This window comes from Anolis carolinensis, chromosome 1 (assembly GCF_035594765.1).
Source record: "Anolis carolinensis isolate JA03-04 chromosome 1, rAnoCar3.1.pri, whole genome shotgun sequence".
Classification (NCBI taxonomy): domain Eukaryota; kingdom Metazoa; phylum Chordata; class Lepidosauria; order Squamata; family Dactyloidae; genus Anolis; species Anolis carolinensis.
Genome location: NC_085841.1, coordinates 305,926,909 through 305,949,049, shown reverse-complemented (window position 1 = coordinate 305,949,049; position 22,141 = coordinate 305,926,909). Strand labels below are relative to the sequence as shown.

Here is a 22,141-nt window from a genome sequence, read left to right as displayed (position 1 = left end):
TGTCTTAAATTCCTGTAGAGATAAAAAGGGAGGGGCCCCGCCTCCCCTCCCTGCTCCAAGGGCGGAATCAGGGCCGCATTCGCTCTTTGCCTGAATTGTGCGCTGTGCGTTCGTGGCCTCCCTCTTTGGCGTCCGCGGCTGGGCCAATCCGGTGCGGCAGCGCTCTTCGTACCCTGCCTGGCCACGCCTCCTGCCCGTGGCCCCGCCCCCAAGCGTGTTCCAAAAGCATCCTCCGGGCCGAGCGCGCGGCAGGAGCCTCTGAGATGCAAGACTTCCCGGGATGCGCCCTCGCGCTGGGCCTCGCGCTCGCCCTCCCTTTGCTGGGCCTCCTGGCCGCGCCTTATATCAGGTGGGAAGCAGAGGGACCCCTGGCGCTCTCCATCCTCAACTTGGGGCTTTTATGGGGTGGCACTTTGTGTGCAGCCACACTTTAGAATTAATGCAGTTCTCAAATAATATGCTGTGTCCAGGTTGATTACTCAAGTACTCTACTATGCCTGACTTCTCTGGTTGAGTTAGTCTGCAGTGCCTTCATGATGCTTGCCTATGTGCTGCGTTTGGGGGGTCCCAATGTAGGCTTGTCCACAGCTGCATGGTATACGGTAGACTCCTGCAGAGGTGAGAAGATCCCTCTTGTCCTTTGCTGAAGATAGCATTTGTTGGATTTTCTTAGTGGGTCTGTAGATAGTTTGTAGGTTGTATTTCTTCATCAGCTTGCCTATGAGGTCAGTTGTTCCTTTGATACATGGTAAGAGCACTCCAACATCTATCATGTCAGATTCCTCAGAGAAGCCACTGAAATCCACAAGCATGTGGACAATTTCAACAGAAAGGAGGAAACCATGAAAATGAACAAAAAATGGCTACCAGTATTTAAAAAAACCTCTAAAATTAGGACAGTAAATAAAGAACAATACTCAAAAGACGGGAATTGCAGACAAGAAACAATTAGGGCCAGCTAACACCTCCCAAGAAAGGAAGGAACCAACCAGGCTTTGAAGCTGCAAGGCCACTCAATGCTAATCAAGGTGGCCAATTGCAGCATTCTCACTTGCTTCAAACAGACAAGAGTTCTTTCTCCCACTCTGGATATTCCACAGGTGTATAAACCCCACCCGCCTAGTTCTAACAGACCTCACAACCGCTGAGGATGCCTGCCATAGATGAGGGTGAAACATCAGGACAGAATGCTTCTGGAATATGGCCATACAGCCCAGAAAACTCACAGCAATCAAGTGATTCCAGCCACAAAAGCCTTCAACAACACATTGTAATGGCAGTTATGAAGTTCAAGATCCAGAGGATAAAGGCACGATTGATAGTTTTTGCCTCACAAATGCTTTTTGTATTTTTAACAGGCTGAAATACCAAGAATGCAAACCATCCTGTTTTTGTTTGGGGAAGTATTTGTAATAAGAACATGTGTTTTGCCCTGGAGTGCGGTGGAATCTTCCATTGAGGTTTTTAATCAGAGGCTGGATGGCCATGTGTCAGGAGAGCTTTGATTGTGTGTTCCTACCTGGCAGAATGGGGATGGACTGGAAGGTCCTTGTGGTTCCTTCCAACTCTAGGATTCTATTCAGGGGAATAGGGATTTGGGTCTAAAGGACCAATGCAAGGCCCTTGTGGTGTTAGGTAAAGGTTTTCCCCTGACATTAAGTCCAGTCGTGTCTGACTCTGGGGTTGGTGCTCATCTCCATTTCTAAGCTGAAGAGCCGGCATTGTCCGTAGATGCCTCCAAGGTCATGTGGCCAGCTTGACTGCACGGAGCGCCGTTACCTTCCCACCAAAGCGGTACCTATTGCTCTGCTCACATTTGCATGTTTTCTAACTGCTAGGTTGGCAGAAGCTGGGGCTAACAGCAGGCGCTCAGTCCGCTCCCTGGATTCGAACCTGCGACCTTTCGGTCCATAAGTTCAGCAGCTCAGCAATTTAACACGCTGCGCCACCAGGGGCTCCACTGTGGTATTAACTAATACAATTTCCCAAATCATTTAACAGATTGAATTTCTTAGAAGAAAAAAAGCCTTTCTTGTAGCTCTTCTTAAGTGTCACAGAAGACTGCTATAGTAATTGCAGTTTAAGAAGAGGTAGCTTAAAATTCCCTTCCAGAAACCTTTGGTGCCTCACTAAAGTGCAAATACCAGGATTTCATAGGATGTTGCCTTGGCAATTAAAGTAGACTCAGAGTTGTGTAGTGTGAAAGGCCTCCAGCAGGCAGCACAGAGCTAACTTGTATTTGCTATGTGAAACAGGGATCGGAGCCTGATGTCAGTGTCTCCGATTGGGCTGGTGGAAGCAGGTTTTCTTGGCTCTTCTTGCTTGTAACAGTTCCTCCATATCTCAGAAAATGCTACAAAGGAGGGTTGGACAGAAGAAGCAAAGGACTCCTGAGGATCCATTGGGGATGACTTCTTGCACACTTTTCTATTGTAAGAGCTAATCTGAAATATCGCAGCCACAACTGGCTTGAACAAGAGATAGGGCCTTCTCGGTGGTGGCCCCTTGGCTATGGAACTCCCTCCTCAGGGAGATGAGATCAGTCCCCTCCCTCCTGACCTTTTGCAAAAAAGTGAAGACATGGCTCTTTGACCAGGCCTTCGGAAATCTGGTGCAATAATAGATACGAAAGATGTGTAGCTGACTAATGGAACGGCCCAGACTACGCCTATGGATCATGTGAATTACCCTGTTGTATGAAGTTAAATGCTTTTAATTGTTTTTAATTGTATTTTAATATTTTATTTTATTTAAATGCTTCTTTTTTGTACTCTGTTTTAGAGGCATTGAATTGTTGCCATGTTGTGAAGCTGCCTTGAGTCCCCTCCGGGGTTGAGAAAGGCGGCATAACAGTGCCGTAAATAAACCTATCTATATATATGAAAATGTAATGTGCATTTTACTATGGAGTAAACAACAAAGCCACTGAACCAAATCACACCAAATGTGGCCACAAAAGACATAGTCATCCAAAATATGTCTTTCAATTAAAAAAAAAAACAACTCTAGAAAAATGGCCCAAATTATAGAGGATGAGGAAAAGCCTTTCTTCCACTAACTGCCAGTTAGAAAGGTAGGCTCTGCTGCCTTTAGCCCCCCCCAACTGCCTTTAGGCCCCGCCCCCTTTGTGTCCTAGCAACTCCCTCAGCCAAGATGGCGCCCAGGGCACAGGCATAGTGCACTTAGGCCTCATACACACTGCCTATAAAATACAGATTATCTGATTTCAACTGGATTATATGGCAGCGTAGACTCAAGGCCATTCCACACAGCTATATTACCCAGAATGCCAAGGCACATAATCCACAGTATCTGCTTTGAACTGGATAATCTTCAGTCCACACTCCTATATAATCCACTTCTAAGCAAATAATATAAGATTATAAATATAATGTATAATAATCACTGTGGTATAATAATACAGAACAATATAATCTCTAAAATCAGGGCCGTAAACAAATAGCAACATTCTGAAAGCAGGGAAATTGGGAATTCCAGAAAGGAAACAACCAGGGCCAGCTAACACCTCTCAACAAAGGATTCCCCCAGGCAGAAAGCAGCCAGGCTTTGAAGCTGCAAGGCCATTAAATGCTAATCAAGGTGGCTAATTGCAGCATTCATACCTGCTACACTGAGACTATTAATTGCTATTCAAACTGCCCAACCAAGGATTCCGCAAGGTAGAAAACAGCCAGGCTTGCAAGAAGCAAGGTTGTTCAGTGCTATTCAACCTGGCCAACTAAGATTTCTCCTAGGTGAAAACCCCCCTGGTTTTGAAGCCATGAGGCTACTCTGTCCCATCCAACCTGGCCTAGCAAGGATGCCCTATGTAGAAAGCGGCCAGGCTTTTAAGCTGCAAGACTATTCAATGCAATTCAAGCTGGCCAAACAATGATTCCCCTACAAAGGTTGAGGGTGCTACTCCAGCTCGCCAAACAGGGATTCCCCTAGGTATAACACAGCCGGGCATTGAAGCTGCAAGGCTATTCAGCCCAATTCAGCCAGACAAAAGATTAACCTTGGTAGAAGGCAGCCAGGCTTTGAAGCAGCGATACTACTCTGTACTATTGAAGCTGACTAACCAAAGATTCCCCTAGGTAGAAAGCAGCAACGCATGGCCGGGCAAAGTTAGTATATATATAAAAATGTAATGTGCGTTTTATTATGGAGTAAACAACAAAACCACTAAACCAAATCACACCAAATTTGGCCACAAAAAACATAGTCATCCAAAAGATATCTTTCAAACAAAACCTAGAAAAATAAAGTCCAAATTAGAGGAAGAGGAAGAACTCTTTTTCCCCTTGCTGCCAGTTATAAGGGTAGGCTCCGCCCACTTCGTCTCCTAGCAACCCCCTCGGCCAAAGGACAGCCAGGGTTCAGTTAGGCCTCTTCCACACTGCCTATAAAATACAGATGATCTATTTTGAACTGGATTATATGGCAGTGTATATTCTAGGCCCTACCACACACCTATATAACCTAGAATGCCAAGGCAGGATAATCCACAGTATCTGCTTTGAACTGGATTATCTTGAGTCCACACTGCCATATAATCCAGTTCAGTGTGGATTATATATAGTTGTGTAGAAGGTGTCTCATATAATCCAGTTCTAAGTAGATAATATAAGATTATAAATATAATATCTAAAATTACTGTGGTATAATAATACAGAACAATATAATCTCTAAAATCAGGACAGTAAATAAAGAGCAACACTCTGAAAACAGGGGAATTCCAGAAAGGAAACAACCAGGGCCAGCTAACACCTCCCAACAAAGGATTTCCCCAGGCAGGAAGCAGCCAGGCTTTGAAGCTGCAAGGCAATTAAATGCTAATCAAGGTGACTAATTGCAGCATTCATACTTGCCACACTGAGACTATTTATTGCTATTCAACCTGGCCAAATAAGAATTCCACAAGGTAGAAAGCGACCAGGCTTTCAAGCAGCAAGGCTATTCAGTGCTGTTCAACCTGGCCAACCAAGATTTCTCCTAGATAGAAAACCCTCAGGTTTTGAAGCCATGAGGCTACTCCGTCCCATTCAACCTGCCCAAGGAAGGATGCCCCTATATAGAAAAAGACCAGGCTTTGAAGCAGCAAGGCTATTCATTTAAATTCAAATTGGCCAAAAAACCATTCCCCTAGAATGGAAGTATACAGCCTTCCAAGCAGCAAACCTATTCCATTGTATTCCAGCTCATTTGCATAAAAAGAAAACGGCCAGGCTTTGAGGCTGCAAGGCTATTCACTGCTATTCCACCTGGTCAACAAATGATTCCCATAAGCCAAAGCAACGTGTGGCCGGGCAGAGCTAGTAAATAAATAAATATAAGCTGAGTGCTCCTTGTTTGCTTGGGACCAGAAATGTTTTCAGTTTTGGAATACCTGGATTTCAAGAGAAAGAGAGAGAGATTTTAGTGCATCAAAGTTTGTACAGTATATATTGAACTGTCAGAATGCAGAAGTGTAGATAATTTTGGATTTCAGATTTTGAACTGTTTTGGAAAATATATGCCCAATATATACTTAAGAACTGAGAAACATGATTTATTAGTGCATCTTTTTAAAAAAATAGGAAGTATTTTGCAGGAGGCAAATGTACGTCTACAGCGAAGCTGAATGGGAAGGTTGTAGTGATCACAGGAGCCAACACAGGCATCGGGAAGGAGACTGCCAAAGACCTTGCAGGAAGAGGCAAGTTGTTCACCCCCATCCATCAGAGGTTATTCCCTGTAACAAAGGATAATCAAGAAATACAAAAAATGTAAATAAAGTTGTTGCCCTCACTGCCCTCACAAATAAAGCTGTTGCCCTCACTAACTTTTTTCAAGGAACTGTTTTTGCTATTTCTAAACAGTCAAATAATGGGTTGTTGTGAGTTTTCTGGGCTGTCAAATAATGTGTTATGATCAAATATTACCCTCTATCTATCTATCTATCTATCTATCTATCTATCTAATAATTAACTTTCTGGAAACTACAACACCAACCTATATTTACTTAAGACAGGGTTGGGCAAAGCGTTACCTTGGATCCAGTCGCAATTATGCACAAGGTGAATCTTCTCTAGACACCATCAGGAGGAGCAATTTGCTATCATAATTTAGAGTCCCATACATTGTTTAAGCAAGGTGAAAATAATCTCTTCCAAGTGAGGAAGGCAATGACCAGATGTGCTTGTTGAGTTTGCTGTCCAGGAGCTAAATTTGATGGGCAACTTCAGATTTCCTGTCTGGCTAATGGTTCTTTATTTTAAAATCAGGCTTTGAATGGGAAACCCTTCAAATACAGGGCATTTTAATTGTCTGCTGGACTGTTCTAAGTACAAATGACCGCATGGCAACCTAACTTAAAAGAGCGCATAGCACATGTTCCGACTTGAAATGGATGACGGAGAATATATGGCTCAGCACATGATGATCTGCAGCTCTCACTATTCCTCATCCCTAGTAAAGATGGTTAAGATTGATGTAAGTTGTACTTCAACAACACTTGTGGGACCATACATTCTCCACTTTTCTTGTATACTGTAGTATAATTTCATGAAATATTGACAAGCACAGTTCCGGAGTTTGAGACAGCTAGCATCCCAAGTTTTTGTTAGAAAAATGAGTTGTGCTCTATGAGCGAATGAAGTTTTCTAAGTATCTTAGTAATCTGCTAGTATCTGATTAGAATAGCAAACACAGGCAAGAACAGCAGAGATTTCTTTCCACAATCAGGAAGGCTGATTGCAGGTTTGGCAATATAAAACACAAAAAGCTCTGTACACAAAATCAAGTCCTCTCAATTTTCCTCCTCTCAGCAATCTTCTGCTTTTGCATTCCTACATATAAAGTAGCACACAACGTTTCATACAAGTTTTTTTCTTTCTTTTTTAGGATATGTAACTGACCAATCTATCTCTGAACTACATGGTTTCCATCAAACTCATTTAATTTACATTGCCCTATTATAGGTGCTAGAGTCATTCTTGCTTGCAGGGATATGGAAAAAGCAGAGGCTGCAGCCAATGAAATCCGGACCAAGACAGGGAACCAGCAAGTTATTGCAAAGAAATTAGATTTAGCAGATACCAAATCCATCCGAGAATTTGCTGAGAATTTCCAGGAAGGTATGTCAGAGATGCACTCTTTATCTTGATCCTTTGGATGCCTGTTTCTATCTGATAAATTGATTGAAGATATAGCTAAATAAGGGTAGGACCAATTCTGGAGGTGATCCCTGGCTTGAACTTACGTTGTACTTTTGTTTTGATATAAAGGTATATATATTTAGGATCTTTAAAAATTACATGCACATATACCAATATCCAGTGGGTCCACGGCTAGCATCACAATGCCTTCTTTTAATATACTGTTTATACTGCCATACCCCAGGGGTAAATATGTCTCCTGCTAATGAGGACACACCCTAATTTTTACATCCAATGATTTGATTAGATAGACTCTCCCTAAAACATTAAAAAAGCATATTCTTGGAACATCCTTCATAATTGTTGAGTGTAAATGAGTTTATGAAGAAGTTTGCCCAGCACAAGTTTGAAAAAACTGAATGATAAATTTTGATACGTTCATTTGAAATGTCACGATCTTTGGCTGATGGTTTGATGTATCCTCTGTTTCAGAAATCTTTTCCTGAGGTTTAATTTTTTGCTATGATAACCTGAGTTCTCAGATTATTGTTTCAAGGAATTCTGTTTGCAGCTATTAATGTTAATGCGGTTCATTCATAAACAAATTCAGCCAATTTCTTAGTTCAATTTAATTTGTCTTAACATTTATAAATGGTTGCTATCATCCAGAAATCTCAAAATGTCATCTTAGGCCACCAAAAGAAGTTTCTGGAAAATGATTTTTTTTTTTGTAAGAAGCAACAGCCGATACAGGTTGGATATCCTTTACCCAGAATGCTGAACTTAAAAATGCTCCAAAATTGTCCACATGGATGGCAGAGAGAGTGGCACTGTTGCTTTTTGGTGGTTCAGTGTACAGCAACTTTGTTTTAATGTACAACATTGTTAAAAATATGGTGAGTAAATTACCTTCAGGGAATTTTGCTTACCAGACGCCCACGGAAGGGCTGCAAGGCCGTTTCTTTAAGCACAGTCAAGCAGTTTTCTGACAAAATGGGCCCCTATTTGGACTACCACTGCCATAGCCCCAAATAGCCGTTTAGGGATTGTGGGAGTTGTTGTTCGCTCTCCCTCCCTTCTCCTGCCTGCGTTCACGTTATATCATTTTCACAAAGTCCTTGACTGAATTCCAAGAAAATAAGTTTTTAAAAGCTTGAAAAGGGGAAAGCTTTCCTTCACCCTTTTTTCCTCTGCCTCGTTCACTTGCCGGATGTGGTTGTTTAGGCCTATTGTCCTCCTCCCTTGCATTACACAATCCGCTGGCCCCAGCATGTATGTCATCCAAGGGTGGGGGCTACTTTGCACATGCGCACAGGGCAGTTTTCGTTTTTGGGGGTTTTTGAGTGACTTCCAGTTTGATTTTTTGATTTTTTTTTTTTTTGGTTTTGATGTCTAAACACAGCGGGGATGACCATGTCTTTTGTGGCCGAGTTTGTGGGTTTTGGGTGTTTAGTTTCACTGTTTACTTTAAGGCAGAAATTCAAATTCAAATTCTTCAAGTGTCAAGACTGAGAGCAGTGTGTCTCGATCAACGCTTCTTGAGCTTTTTTGTGAGAGAGAGAGAAAGAAAGAAAAAGAAGAGATGCAGATGTGCAATAAGGATAGGAAGTTGACCCCAACATATAGTTAGGACAACCCTGCTGGGGGTCATACTTTAAGAAGCTTTGGTCTAGACCAGCAACAATAGACCTGAAAAATAATGAAACTCTGTAATGCAATTCCTGCCTTTAGCTCAATGCTAGTCATTATAGAAAGATAAATTTAAATATATTGGAATTGCCATACCAATTCAGTTACATTAAGTCAGTCAGAAAAACAGTCAATTGCAGTGAAGTAGAGTCAAAGTAGACGAAGCATTCTTTTGGTCTGTTTATAATCCACCTTTCTCCCAGACTGGGGTTCAGGATGGATTCGAATTATAACCATCTAGGACTTTGATAAAACTCACTTTGGAATTCAATCTGGTATACACCACCCAAGTCCCATTACTTTTGGCCAGTCGTGAGGGATTATGGGAACAGTAGTTCATCAAACCTGGGTGGTCACCAGTTCTACAGCTCTGCTTTGGAGGACAGGTGAGCTGTAGATCCTGTGGCTATATGAGATTTTCTTTTAGGCTTCCCCTTTTTAAATGTACCTTGTGTTGTTTCTTGCAGAAGAGAAAGAACTTCACATCCTCATTAACAATGCTGGAGTTATGATGTGCCCCTATTCCAAGACAGTGGATGGCTTTGAAATGCAGTTTGGAGTCAATCACCTTGGTAAAGTTCTGAAAAATGTGTTGAGTGAATGGCTTTGTCCTTTCACCAAAACAGACCCCCCCTCCCCAAATTGGTACAGAACAATCTTCCTCAATCTGTGAGGGAGACATTCCTTAGTGTGTCATGAAATAGTGAAACCGATTAAAATAAATTACTTCTGCCAGAAGGCCTTGAAAGAACTACCGGTAGAAAATTCCATATTTTTGGGGATGTGGGTAGACAAAATTGGTCTTGTGGGTATGGTGTCATCTTCTAATCTGGGAGGCTTGTCTCCTCACTTGCTATCATAGAATGACAAGGAGAAGTTGCTGTAGAAACTAATATGCCCAGAGTTAACAATGTGGCTGATTAGCTTAAGATAGGGATGTCCAGTGTGCTTGGTCCACAAGCTCTTCTTCAAATGTACCAGTCCAGCTAATGCAGAAGCTCAGTGGTTTGGAGTGTTGTGTGGTTTCCAGGCTGTATGGCCATGTTCAGTGGTTTGGCTTTGATATAGTTATAGAGCTCATTAGGATGAGTCTAATACCTTATTGTGGGTTTTAATTCTGTGTCTTACTCCTTATTGTTGGGAACAAAAGTCTCACACAATCCCACACACACAGTGACAATTGCATCTGATTCACTATACATTTAAAAAGGAAATGTATACCCACCTCTGCTTTATAGCCCAAGATGGCTCTTCAACCCTATATAACATTTTTCAGAAATCCTGTTTTTCACTAGTGCAATGCACAGATATATTTGGGATGCAAGCCTGCTTTCTTCCAGACCTAAACAGTTTTACTGTATCCAAAGTCTTATTATTTCCCTCTTTGTAGGGCCCTTTCTTTTAACATTTCTACTGATTGAGTGCCTGAAGCAATCTGCACCATCCCGAATAGTCAACGTGTCCTCCTTGGGTCATCGTAGAGGGAGTATTCACTTTGAGAACCTCCAAGGCGAGAAGAGCTATAACGGGAATAAGGCCTATTGCAACAGCAAGCTGGCGAGTATCCTTTTTACCCGGGAGCTGGCCAGACGACTGCAAGGTGAGCTGGAAACCTGCAGTGGTCACTTGTCCACTATTTCTCAAAGAACAATAGCCTTACTTTGCAGAACATAGCTTTACATTGTGAAAAACAGGGATTTGGGGAGAAATGGTGGGTGAGGTTTAAAGTATGTCATTTCTTCAATTGTTCTTTATTCTAAATAGACCTGCAAAACGTGATTGGAGCTAAGGTTGCCAGACTGAATACAAGACTGGGCTCCTGTTGCTGTTAATACTTAGAACATCCTTGATTAGGAAGGCTTACCATAGATGTCCTAAGGAGTCAGCCACATAATATCCCAACTAAGTGTCCTTCAGTGTGTAGATCTGTTGCAAGTAATGCAGCCTGTCTTGGGTAGAAAATCACATTCATGGAAGTACAGTGGTCCTTAACATGGGTTCAATTATCTTATATCAATATTGAATGTTAGCCATCTTTTGTTGTAATCCACTGTGAGACTCCTTGGGGAGAGAGGCCAGAATATAAATAAAGTGTTATTATTATTATTATTATTATTATTATTATTATTATTATTGACAGAAAGACATAGTATGACACAGCAAACAAGTTCTATATGTATGTATGTATGTATTATTATTATTATTATCATCATCAACTTGTGAAACTTCCAGGGACCAATTGTACACTTTCGGGGACTGCTCATAATCATAGGTGATCCCTTATGGCCGAGTATGATTGTCTTCCAAGTGTAGGGTCTTGGCGGTGGGTCCATAGGTGACTGTAGAGACCTATTATTGATCTGCATGTTCTTTTGCAATGAGGGCATTAATTTCCAGATGAAAGGTGCTCCTGACAAGAGTTAGCTTGACGTGCTTTCTTCTTGACATGTTTCTCCCTTTCGTCCTCCATTTGTGCCTCTTCGAATTCCACAGCACTGTTGGTAACAGCTGACCTCCAATTAGAACTCTCAAGGGCCAGGGCTTCCCCATTCTCGGTGTCTATGTCACAGTTTTAAGGTTAGCTTTAAACCATCTTTAAATCTCTTCCTGTCCATCAACATTCCATTTCCTGTTTTTGAGGCGTGAGTAAAGTAACTGCTTTGGGAGGCGGTGACCGGGCATTTGGATAAAATTGCCAGTCCAGCGGAATTGATGGTGGAGGATCATTGTTTTAGTGTTGGTGGTTTTTGCTTCTTCCAGAACACTGTCATTTGTTCACCTGACTTCCCAAGAGATTTGCAGTGTTTTTTGGAGGCAACGCTGATGGAATCATTTCAGAATTGGAGTGTGACCTCTGTAGACAGTCTCATCACGTGCATGACAGGATTGGGAGGACAGTAGTTTCATAAACAAGCATCTTGGTCTCCTTACAAATCTCTGCTTCATTTGGAAAAATGCTGCATTCTCAGAGCTCAGGTGGTGTTGTATTTCGGTGTCAATGTTGACTTTTGTTGAGAGGTGGCTGCTGAGGTAGCAGAAATGGTCAATGTTTTCTAACATTACACCATTAAGCTGTATTTCTGGCATTGCAGAGGGATTGGCTGGTACCTGCTGAAGGAGCACGTTGGTTTTCTTGATGTTTACTGAGAGGCTAAGTGTTTCATTTGCTTCTGCAAATGTGTTTCGAGTGGCTTGTAGGTCTTCTGAATGAGCACAGACTGCATTATCATCAGCTCATTGGAGTTCTATAACAGATGTTATTATGACTTTGGTTTTGGCTTTCAGTTTGCTAAAGTTAAATAGTTTGCCATCTATTCGATACATGATTTTCATTTCGGTGGGAAGATTCCCATCAGCAAGGGGCAGTATCATTGCAATGAAAATAGAAAACAAGGTTGGGGAATAACACATCCCTTAAATGGGTCACTTTGGGAGCCTTTGCTGTCCAAGACTGTTGCCATCATGTCATTATGGAGGAGGTGCTGGATGTTCAAGAATTTGTCAGGGCATCCGACCCAAACTTCCAGGGATCAATTGTACACTTTCAGGGAGTGCTATAATTCAGACTAACAACAACAAAGCATCTGTTTTCTGTTTTTTGGGTACAACATTATTAAAACAAGAGATAAAACACTATTAAAATATATACAACAAGATACACAGAGTTAAATAAAAATTAAAATCCACTCACGAAATGCAGACAAAAATTCAAGCTTAACATTGACTCGGTAGGCCTGCCAGAAGAGATGGGTCTTCAGTTGTGTCTTAAATTCGAGTCGCTGATTTAGCTGTCGAATCTTTTCTGGCCTGTCATTCCATAGTCTTGGAGCAGCTGCTGAAAATGTCCTCTGGATGATGGCCACTAGTCTGGTTCTGACAAGCTAGAGTACCAACACCTTGTACTTTGCCCAGAAACTTTAATATAGGGGTAATATGCTCACTCCTAGATGTTCCTGTAACTAGTCTGGCTAATGTTTTGAACTAATTTGAGTTTCCGAACTTGGTACAGAGACTGCCAAATGTAAGGTTCATTGTAGAAGCCCAGCTTTGAGTTTACTAGCGTTACACTACCAACTTCCTCTAAATTGAGGAAGGGCTGCATCAGCTGAAGCTGGTAGTAAGAACTGCTGACCATCACATCAATCTGGGCTGATATTTGGAGAGATGGCTCCAGGAGCACTCCCAAGCTGCGGACACAGTCTTTCAGGAGAAGTGTAACCCCATCCAGAAGTAGTTGACACACCTCCAATCCTAGATTAAGACCCTTAATGGCAAGCACCTCTGTCTTCTCTGGATTCAGTTTCAATTTGCTTTTCCTCATCCAGCCCATTACCTCTTCCAGACATTCATTCACAGGAGACATGCTATCCTTAGTTGAGGCTGTTTTTGAAGGCATGGAGAAATATATTTGGATGATCTCTCCCAATGATTTAATGTAAATATGAAAGAGCATTGGGTATAGAATGGCACCCTGTGGATGCCATATAACAGCTCCTTTTTTTTAGTAGCAGCTATCCCTAAGCGCTACTATCAAGAACCTGCCTGAGAGGTGTGACTGGAACCACTGCAATACAGTGCCTCTGATTTCCAGCCTCCCCCACACTCCAGAAGGATACCATGTTGATGGTATTGAAAGCTGCTGAGAGATTGCAAGAGCACCCTTTTTGCTTTTTCCAAAATGAAGATATTTTAGTGTGCTTAATGTTTGCATGCATCATTCCTTTCCCATAGGTACCAGAGTTACAGCCAATGCTTTGCATCCAGGCGCTGTTATCACTGAATTGGTCCGTCATTCCGCTATAATGATTTTTTTGGGAAAGCTGCTGACCTTCTTTTTGAAGACAGCTCAGGAAGGAGCCCAGACCAGTGTCTACTGTGCGGTGGCAGAGGAGCTGGAGTCAGTGAGTGGGAAATATTTCAGGTAACTTGAGGTTTAAAGACTGACCCTGAATTCAAAGATAAAAACAGATTTCAAAAGGAAAAAGAATGATCACACAAGTGCTACTTCAGTCAGTTTTTGCAGTCAATAGAACCCGTATAAGCATTTTGAAAGAGAATTGCAAGAAGATAATGCACTGTAAAGCCATTATGTTATAAACACTTTGGGATGAATGTGACATTAAAGTTGTATTTCTCCTATATCACAGGGAGTTAGGCCTAGCTTGAACGATGCTAATGCAATCTAAATTTCCTAATGCAAACTTTCACCTTTTTGTCACAGTGACTGTAAACCAGCCTACATATCGCCTGAAGGACGTGATGATGAAACAGCAAAGAAGCTTTGGGATGTCAGCTGTAAACTCTTAGGCATCCAGTGGGACTAAATCGTGGATGGCTCTTATCTTTGGCAGAGCTGAAGCCCAAATATCTCATGCTCACTCAAGACATAGAAAAATGGAAGCGTTTAAGGATTTAGACATGTAGGGTTGTTTCTGTCTGAGTTTGTGTACAAGATGCTTGTTTCTAACTGAAGAATAGTGTCTAAAGAATAGTGTCTAAAGCACAAAGACTTGGAAAACTTCTGTTGGTATGATTTTCAAACCCAACACATCTATAGGTAGGGAATATTTTCCCTGATTTTTGGTTAGGTCTGATCAAAGAAGAGTTTTGTCTCTAATGGGCTAGTGATCAAAGCATACATTTTTTTTCTTGAGGAGCAGGCAAGATTTACAGAAAGTTAGGAACCAGGGTGGAGCTGTCTTCAGGGGTCAGAGGTTTCCTGCATGTGTTGTTGGCATTCTTTAACCCATAAAGAGCAGGGTTCTTCAATAAAGGAGTAATGCTTATAGTAGCTATAGCATTTATTACGAGAACAAAGCTGGGATTTTTAACTCTACATATTAGAGTCATGTGGGATGTGTCCCCTTAGGTCAAGACACAGATAAGTTTGTGTGCATGATATAAGCAGGGACACACAGATCTTATCCAATCTCTTTACTCACATCTAGAATTCTCTGGGAATTTACCAGATTGGAGCCCCGGTGGTGAAGTGCGTTAAAAAGCACTGAGCTGCTGAACTTGCAGACCGAAAGATCCCAGGTTCAAATCCCGGGAGCGGCTTGAGCGCCTACTGTTAGCTCCAGCTCCTGCCAACCTAGCAGTTCGAAAACATGCAAATGCGAGTAGATCAATAGCGGGATTCTCTAGCGGGAAGGTCACAGAGCTCCATGCAGTTTAGAGTTTCTAAGCTCTTCGGCTTAGAAATGGAGATGAGCACCAACCCCCAGAGTCAGACATGACTGGACTTAACGTCAGAGGAAACCTTTACCTTTACCTTACCAGATTGAGATATAAGCTGTAAATGGCCTTGGGAGACTTATCTTGAAAGATAACTAAGAAATTGATGAGCTAGAGTAAACGCAAATCCTGTGTTGATCACTGCATACGATATTTGATTCTACTGTCCTTTAAAAAAGAGCAAAGCATACTGCTGAAAATCCCCCATGTATTAGTAACTACACATGGAGAAATTCTGTATGAAAAATTTGAGTTGTGTACACACTCTCTCTGTGTAAGAACAGCCATGTATATTCAGTACTACAATTTTTTCACTGGAAGAGTCAAAGTATACCATAATGAACAGCTCACTCATACAAAACGTTCTTTGATCAGCACAGATGCCTCCAGTCTCTACAAAAATATCCATGATAAAAAACAAAGTAGAAAATCCTTCTGTTCCAAGTTACATGATAACTCTGTTCTCTTAAGTCATTTTCACGGATGCAGAAAATCATGGGCACCTACCAAACTTTTAAGCAATCATTCTTTCCATCATTCTGTCTTGTTCCTGACTTTAAAGATCTTTTTCTGTATTCCTCTTTATAAGAATAATCAGTAGATCTTTGCCTTTGAGTGGGAATGTGCAGAGATGGCTCATCATGTTCAAGACTGCTGACAGGTTTTGCCCCAGGGCTTCAAGAACAGCCCCACACTCTGGGTTGGCATTGGCATTGGAGCTGGAGAAATGGCCAGATCGTGACCAAGTCATCCTTCTTCAGTACGTAGACTATCTTCTCAGTGGGGCCAACCAGTTGGAGACCTGCAAGAAACCCACCATCAGCCTCCCCAACTTCCTCGACGAAGCTGGCTTCAAGGTGTCCAAGAAGAAGGCCAAAGTCTGTGGAACAACTGTGCAGTACTTGGACTTTGACATCTTCCAGGGACAAGGAAGTCATCTGCCAGGTCCAGGTGCCAAGGACTAAAAAGCAACTGAAAGGTTTTCTGGGTATGGCAGGCTTCTGCAGGATCTGGATCCCAAATTTTGGACATTTATCCAGAGGCCACCAGCGGGCCAGATTCTGCCCTGACATGGACTGCCGTTGATGCCAATAAGAAAGCTCTCATGACAGCCTCTGCCCTGGGATTCCCAAACATGATGAAGCCATTTTTCCTTTATGTACATGAATGCTTGTGGGTGGCAGCGGGGGTGTTGACCCAACCACTGGGCAACACCAAAAGGCCGGTGGCAGCAACAGCCTTGGACATGAAAGGGATGAACTGGCTGTCAGCAGGTCAGCTGACCAAGTACAATGCCATCCTACTGGACCAGGGAGACATTATCCTCGCCGCCACCATCTGCCTCAACCCAATCACCGTGATGCCAACCAAGCAGAACAATGAGGAAGATGAAGAGCCCCATGACTGTGTGGCAAGGTCTACTCCAGCCACCATGATCTCAAGGACCAGCCCCTGCGGATGCAGATCTGGAGTTCTTTACTGATGGCAGCAGCAGCCTCCATGAGAGACAATGATGGGCATTCCCACTCTAAGGCAAAGATCTCCTGACTATCCTTATGAAGGGGAATACAGAAAAAAAACATATTTAAGGTCAAGAACAGTGAAGTAGGCACAAGAAGGTGATATAGTGGAAAGGAAATTATATGGATTAGGCACCACTGGATGGATGTCTGTCACGATGGCAATAATGGCCCTCACCAGTCAGAAGTTTCTTGACGAGAAGTACAGGTAAAAAGAAAAATAAACAATAAGACAAAATATCCAGCCTCCCTTTCCCTTTAAAAGGTTATGTGCCTAAAATAAACATCAGAGACATCAAAATAAAATAGCAAAAATATGTTTGCTCACAATCTTGTATGATGATGGTCATACAGGTAAAAACATCTTAGTTCCAAAAGAAAAATCAGTTCAAGATACTACATTTCTCTTAACAAACAGGAACATCAGTATGGCATGGCATGGTCAGGCAGGCACGAAGAAGGAGGAGACAGGAAGAGACATCTGTACATCACTTCACGTGTGTCCCCAGAAAGGATATTCCCATTTCTCATTTCATATGCAAAAACCCCTAAATGGTGTCATCAACTCTGGAATGCAGCTTGGCTTCAGGTTACTAAGCAACAAACATAACTAACTACATAAACCATCCCACATTGAAAATGCATGCATGATTGCTTAGATAACCCAACATGACTCCCAGGACTTCTCATAAGGGGGCCTGTATGATGGCAGTGGCAGCCAAGGGGGCATGGTTACTCAAGCTGTCACTGGTGATGGCAGGCTGAAAAGCTACATCCTGAGGTGGTTGAGGAGCCAAGGGCAGAAGGGAGAGGGGTAGGAGGGGCATCGAGCACTGTTGGGGACACTGTGGGGCAGGAAGGATGGAGGAAGGAGGAGGAGGTTGGGATGCCACAAGGAGCCCTGGGGTAGGAATCAGATAGGGAAGAGTAGAAGAAAATGTTTCTAAGAAATCCTCTTCCTGTGCAGGAAGAGGAATGAGAGGGGGCTAACTAGGGCCAGCTAATGTTTTTCCTTGGGGTCCCACTACCCAGGTGCCTACTGTTGGCCCCACATCCCTGCAAAGTAAGAGATGAGAGCCTTGAGCCCTTTCCTCCTCCCTCTGGCATAAGGTCAATGAAAAGATGCAATCCAATGGAAATGCAGTGCAACAAAGGGAGGTTCCTGATGTTGTGTGATCAGGAAAGAATGGTGCAACAAATACATTGTTTGATAAAGTCACATTGCACCAGTGCAATAAATCTATTGTGTGATACAGTTCTAGATTAGTCTGAGTCCCTTCGTGGAGAGAGGGCGGGTTAGAAATAAAATTGTATTATTATTATTATTATTATTATTATTATTATTATTATTATTATTAAGGTAGTTATAACAAGTGAGCACTGTCTTTTAGAAACATATTTATTTCAAAGTATACATTTCTTTTTGCCTTGACTTAAAATAAATTTTAAAAGAAAAGTTTCATACCATTTCTACACATTATGTCTGCATTCCTAAGTTATGAATAAGTCAAAAAAAAAAAAGTTGGCTACATCCATTGGGATGCACCTACTGATCAAACAGCTCATTTCACTGGAATTGATATTCCCTCCCTGCCACATATGGATCTCCTGCTCTTTAAGTAGTAGAGCCAGATTTCAGCAGCGCAGAAAACAACAGGATTACTTTTTATACTGTATATACTTAGGCCCCTTGTACACTGCCAAATAAAATCCACTCATATAATCCAGTTCAAATTTTCTGCTTTGATAATCTGGATTATATGGCAGTGTAGAAGGGGCCTAAGTAGACCTCATGGTTAAGTCAAAGGCAGTTTTAAGGGGGTCAAGATCATGTATTTTGATATGATCTGTGGATACATCAAGGGACATTCCACAAAGGGATGAATTTACCAGTGCTGACTCAGGACCTCATTACCTGGGGGGACTTTAGCATCCTAGGATACTTTCACCCCGTCTTGTGGATGGAGCTCCATTGGAATGGGGAATGGGAATTGGGAATATATGGAATGGGAGAAAGAAGCTAGGTAGATCCAGTCTGAAAGAGTGTCACCGGCCCAAGGCCAGTCACTAGGTTTCTATGGCAAAGTGGGGATGTGAACCATAATCTCCCAGAGCCCTAATCTCAGACTATTACACCATACATGTTTGAACATAAGTATGCAAACAAATATTTGCATGTGAATGTTTTCCAATGCAACCACTTTCATAACAGAAGATCACCATCTTTCCTAACCGAACATGTTCTGTACTCCCAGTTTCCAGCATAGATATTAGGCACCTACACTGCCATAGAAAATCCTGATTATCTGTTTTTATCTGGATTATACAGTATAGACTCTTATAATCAAGTTCAAAGCAGATAATGTGGATTATCTGATTTGATAATCTGGATTATATGGCAGTGTAGAAGGGGTCTTAGAACCTTATCCCAAAGACCCATGGATTTGCCATGCATCGTGGCGAATCCATAGGCTCTCAGCGTGGGGCGTGTGGGGAACCCATTGTTCCACGCCCCACATTGCATGATTTACAGAGACCCCTATCCCATGGGGGAAGCGTCACCACCCAGTTTCCCGCCAATGTTGGTAAGGCAACATGGAGAGGCTCCTGTATAGCTCTTCCCTTTCTGGATGGAGCCTGACCATAAGTACATGTGCGTCGTGTAATGGGCTCCTGAATGACGAGAACAAGCAGCATACAATAAGGAAAGTACTCCATCTGATTAGGTAGTTACTGTATATACTCGAGAATAAGACTAGTTTTTCAGCCCTTTTTTAGGGCTGAAAAATCTCCCCTCGGCTTATACTCGAGTGAGGGTCCTGGCCGGCTTCTATTCAGGTCGGCTATATAGGTATTCAGAGTTGGACAGTCTTATCTTATTAAAGTCTTATTATTATCTTAAATTACAGTTTTATATAAATATTCAAAAACATTTAACCTACTGATGCCTCAAATAATGCAATTTTATTAATATCTATTTTTATTTTTGAAATTGACCCGTAGCTGCTGCATTTCCCACTCTTGTCTTATACTCGAGTTAATAAGTTTTCCCAGTTTTTGTGGTAAAATTAGATGCCTCGTCTTATATTCAGGTCATCTTATACTCGAGTATATAAAGTAGTTTTACAATAATGTGAATTCTAGAAATCAATGACAGTACCACAATAACAGCATTGCTCCTGAAAGTGACTCTTTCTTTTAAAGATGATATTGAATATAGGGGGTAACTGAGGCTGGATCTACACTGCCCTATATCCTAGGATCTGATCTCAGATTATCTTCTTGTCCCAGATTATATTTTTATCCCAGATTATCTGGAAGTGTAGACACATATAATCCAGTTCAAATCAGATAATGTGGATTATCTGCTTTTATAATCTGGATTATATGGCAGTGTCAAATAATATAATCCAGTTCAAAGCAGATAATCTGAATTTTAAATGGCAGTGTAGATAGGGCTTGAGTCTCCACTGCCATGAGTAAAGTAAATATTTACACTTACATTAAGTCTAGTCGTGTCCCACTCTGGGTTTGGTGCTCATCTCCATTACTAAGCAGAAGAGCCGGCATTGTCCGGCCACCTCCAAGTTCATGTGGCCGGCATGACTGCAGCGAGCACCGCTGTCTTCCCGCTGGAGCAGTACCTATTGATCTACTCACATTTTCATGTTTTGAACTGCTAGGTTGGCAGAAGCTGGGGCTAACAGTGGGAGCTCACCCCGCTCCCCAAATTCGAACCGCTGACTTTTCAGTCAGCAAGTTCAGCAGCTCAGTGGTTTAACTCACTGCGCCACCAGGGGCTCCCTCCACTGCCATATAATCTGGGATAAGCAGATAATCTGGGATCAGATCCTGGGATATACAGCAGTGTAGAAAAGGGTCCTACACTGATTACCATTGGACTGTATTTTGTAAGAAGGCAGCTGCGTTTCATTTAGTGCAAGAAACTGGAATTGCTGGAGTGTTACAAAACAATGTATTGCATAGAAATGTCCATAGCAGATCAGCCACGTTCTCAACAAATGAAATAGGAGTTACAATGCATCAATATTGTGTCTTTACCCCGTGTATACTCCATGTACATTATACCTTGTAAGTAAGAGAGAATGTTTCTCAACCTGGGTGTTGGGACCCGGGGAGGGGGTGGGGTTGCGAGGGGGTTTCAGAGGGATTGCCAAAGACCATTAGAAAACACATATTTCTGATCGTCTCAGAAATCCAAGTCCCTTCAGTATTTTCTGTTGGTCATGGGAGTTCTGTGTGGGAAGTATGGCTCAATTCTATCATTGGTTGGGTTCCAGAGGCTCTTTGATTGTAGGTGAACTATAAATCCCAGCAACTACAGCTCCCAAATGACAAGGTCTATTTCCCCCAAACTCCACCAGTGTCCACATTTGGGCACATTGAGTATTCGTGCCAAGTTTGGTCCAGATCCATCATTGTTTCAAATCCACAGTGCTCTCTGGATGTAGGTGAACTACAACTCCCAAACTCAAGGTCAATGCCCACCAAACCCTTTCAGTGTTTTCTGTTGGTTATGAGAGTTCTGTGTGCCAAGATTGGTTCAATTCCATCGTTGGTGGAGTTCAGAATGCTCTTTGATTGTGGGTGAACTATAAATCCCAGCAACTACAGCTCCCAAATGTCAAGGTCTGTTTACCCCAAACTCCACCAGTGTTCACATTTGGGCAAATTGAGTATTCGTGCCAAGTTTGGTCCAGATCCATCATTGTTTTGAGTCCACAGTGCTCTCTGGATATAGATGAACTATAGTTCCCAAACTCAAGGTCAATGTCCACCAAACCTTTTCAGTATTTTCTGTAGGTCATGGTTCATTTCCATCGTTGGTGGAATTCAGAATGCTCTTTGATTGTAGGTGAACTATAAATCCCTGCAACTACGACTCCCAAATGACAAAATCAATTCCCCTCCCCCCCAACCCGGGCTGTGGCGCAGGCGGGAGAGCAAGCCAGCTGCAACCAGCTGCAATGAATCACTCTGACCAGGAGGTCATGAGTTCGAGGCCTGCTCGGAGCCTATCTTTGTCTTGTCTTTGTTCTATGTTAAAAGGCATTGAATGTTTGCCTATATGTGTAATGTGATCTGCCCTGAGTCCCCTTCGGGGTGAGAAGGGCAGAACATAAATGCTGTAAAAACCCCACCAGTATTAAAATTTGGGCGTATCGGATATTTGTGCAAAATTTGGTCCAGCGAATGAAAATACACTCTTCATATCAGATATTAACATTATGACTCATAACAGTAGCAAAAGGACAGTTATGAAATAGCAACGAAAATAATTTTATGGTTGGGGGTCACCACAACATGAGGAACTGTATTAAGGGGTTGAGAAGGAAGCATTAGGAAGCTTGAGAACCACTAACCTAGATTATGAAATATCTGTATAAAAGAGCATGCCTACATAGTATATAGTAGTTATGAAAGCCCATGTGTGTGTCGTATCTTCTTGTAGAGATAACAAGGGAGGAGGCCCTGCCACTCCTCCCGGCTCCCAGGGTGGAATCAGGGCCGCCTTCGCTCTTTGCCGGAATTGTG

At 42.2% G+C, this 22,141-nt stretch overlaps 1 protein-coding gene across 2 annotated transcripts; it reads left to right on the top strand.

The window, feature by feature from the left end:
- Positions 1–213: 213 nt before the first annotated feature.
- Positions 214–14,614, top strand: LOC100557184 (retinol dehydrogenase 12). 2 transcript variants are annotated; one of them, XM_003224872.4, is made up of 7 exons: positions 214–349; positions 5,580–5,698; positions 6,963–7,118; positions 9,296–9,400; positions 10,219–10,428; positions 13,560–13,749; positions 14,050–14,614. In XM_003224872.4, exons 1-7 carry the CDS (start codon positions 264–266, stop codon positions 14,150–14,152), a joined length of 969 nt encoding a protein of 322 aa, XP_003224920.1. In that variant the 5' UTR covers positions 214–263; the 3' UTR covers positions 14,153–14,614. The 2 variants fall into 2 exon arrangements, with proteins under 2 accessions (XP_003224920.1, XP_062824113.1); XM_062968043.1 differs by lacking the exon at positions 5,580–5,698.
- The last annotated feature ends 7,527 nt before the right edge of the window (positions 14,615–22,141 follow it).

Excerpts from the sequence above, each read along its gene's own strand:
- LOC100557184 (XM_003224872.4), top strand. The coding sequence starts at position 264 with ATGCAAGACTTCCCGGGATGCGCCCTCGCGCTGGGCCTCGCGCTCGCC. Across the intron at positions 5,699-6,962 it reads CAAAGACCTTGCAGGAAGAG|GTGCTAGAGTCATTCTTGCT; the intron begins GCAAGTTGTTCA and ends GCCCTATTATAG. Across the intron at positions 13,750-14,049 it reads GTGAGTGGGAAATATTTCAG|TGACTGTAAACCAGCCTACA; the intron begins GTAACTTGAGGT and ends TTTTTGTCACAG.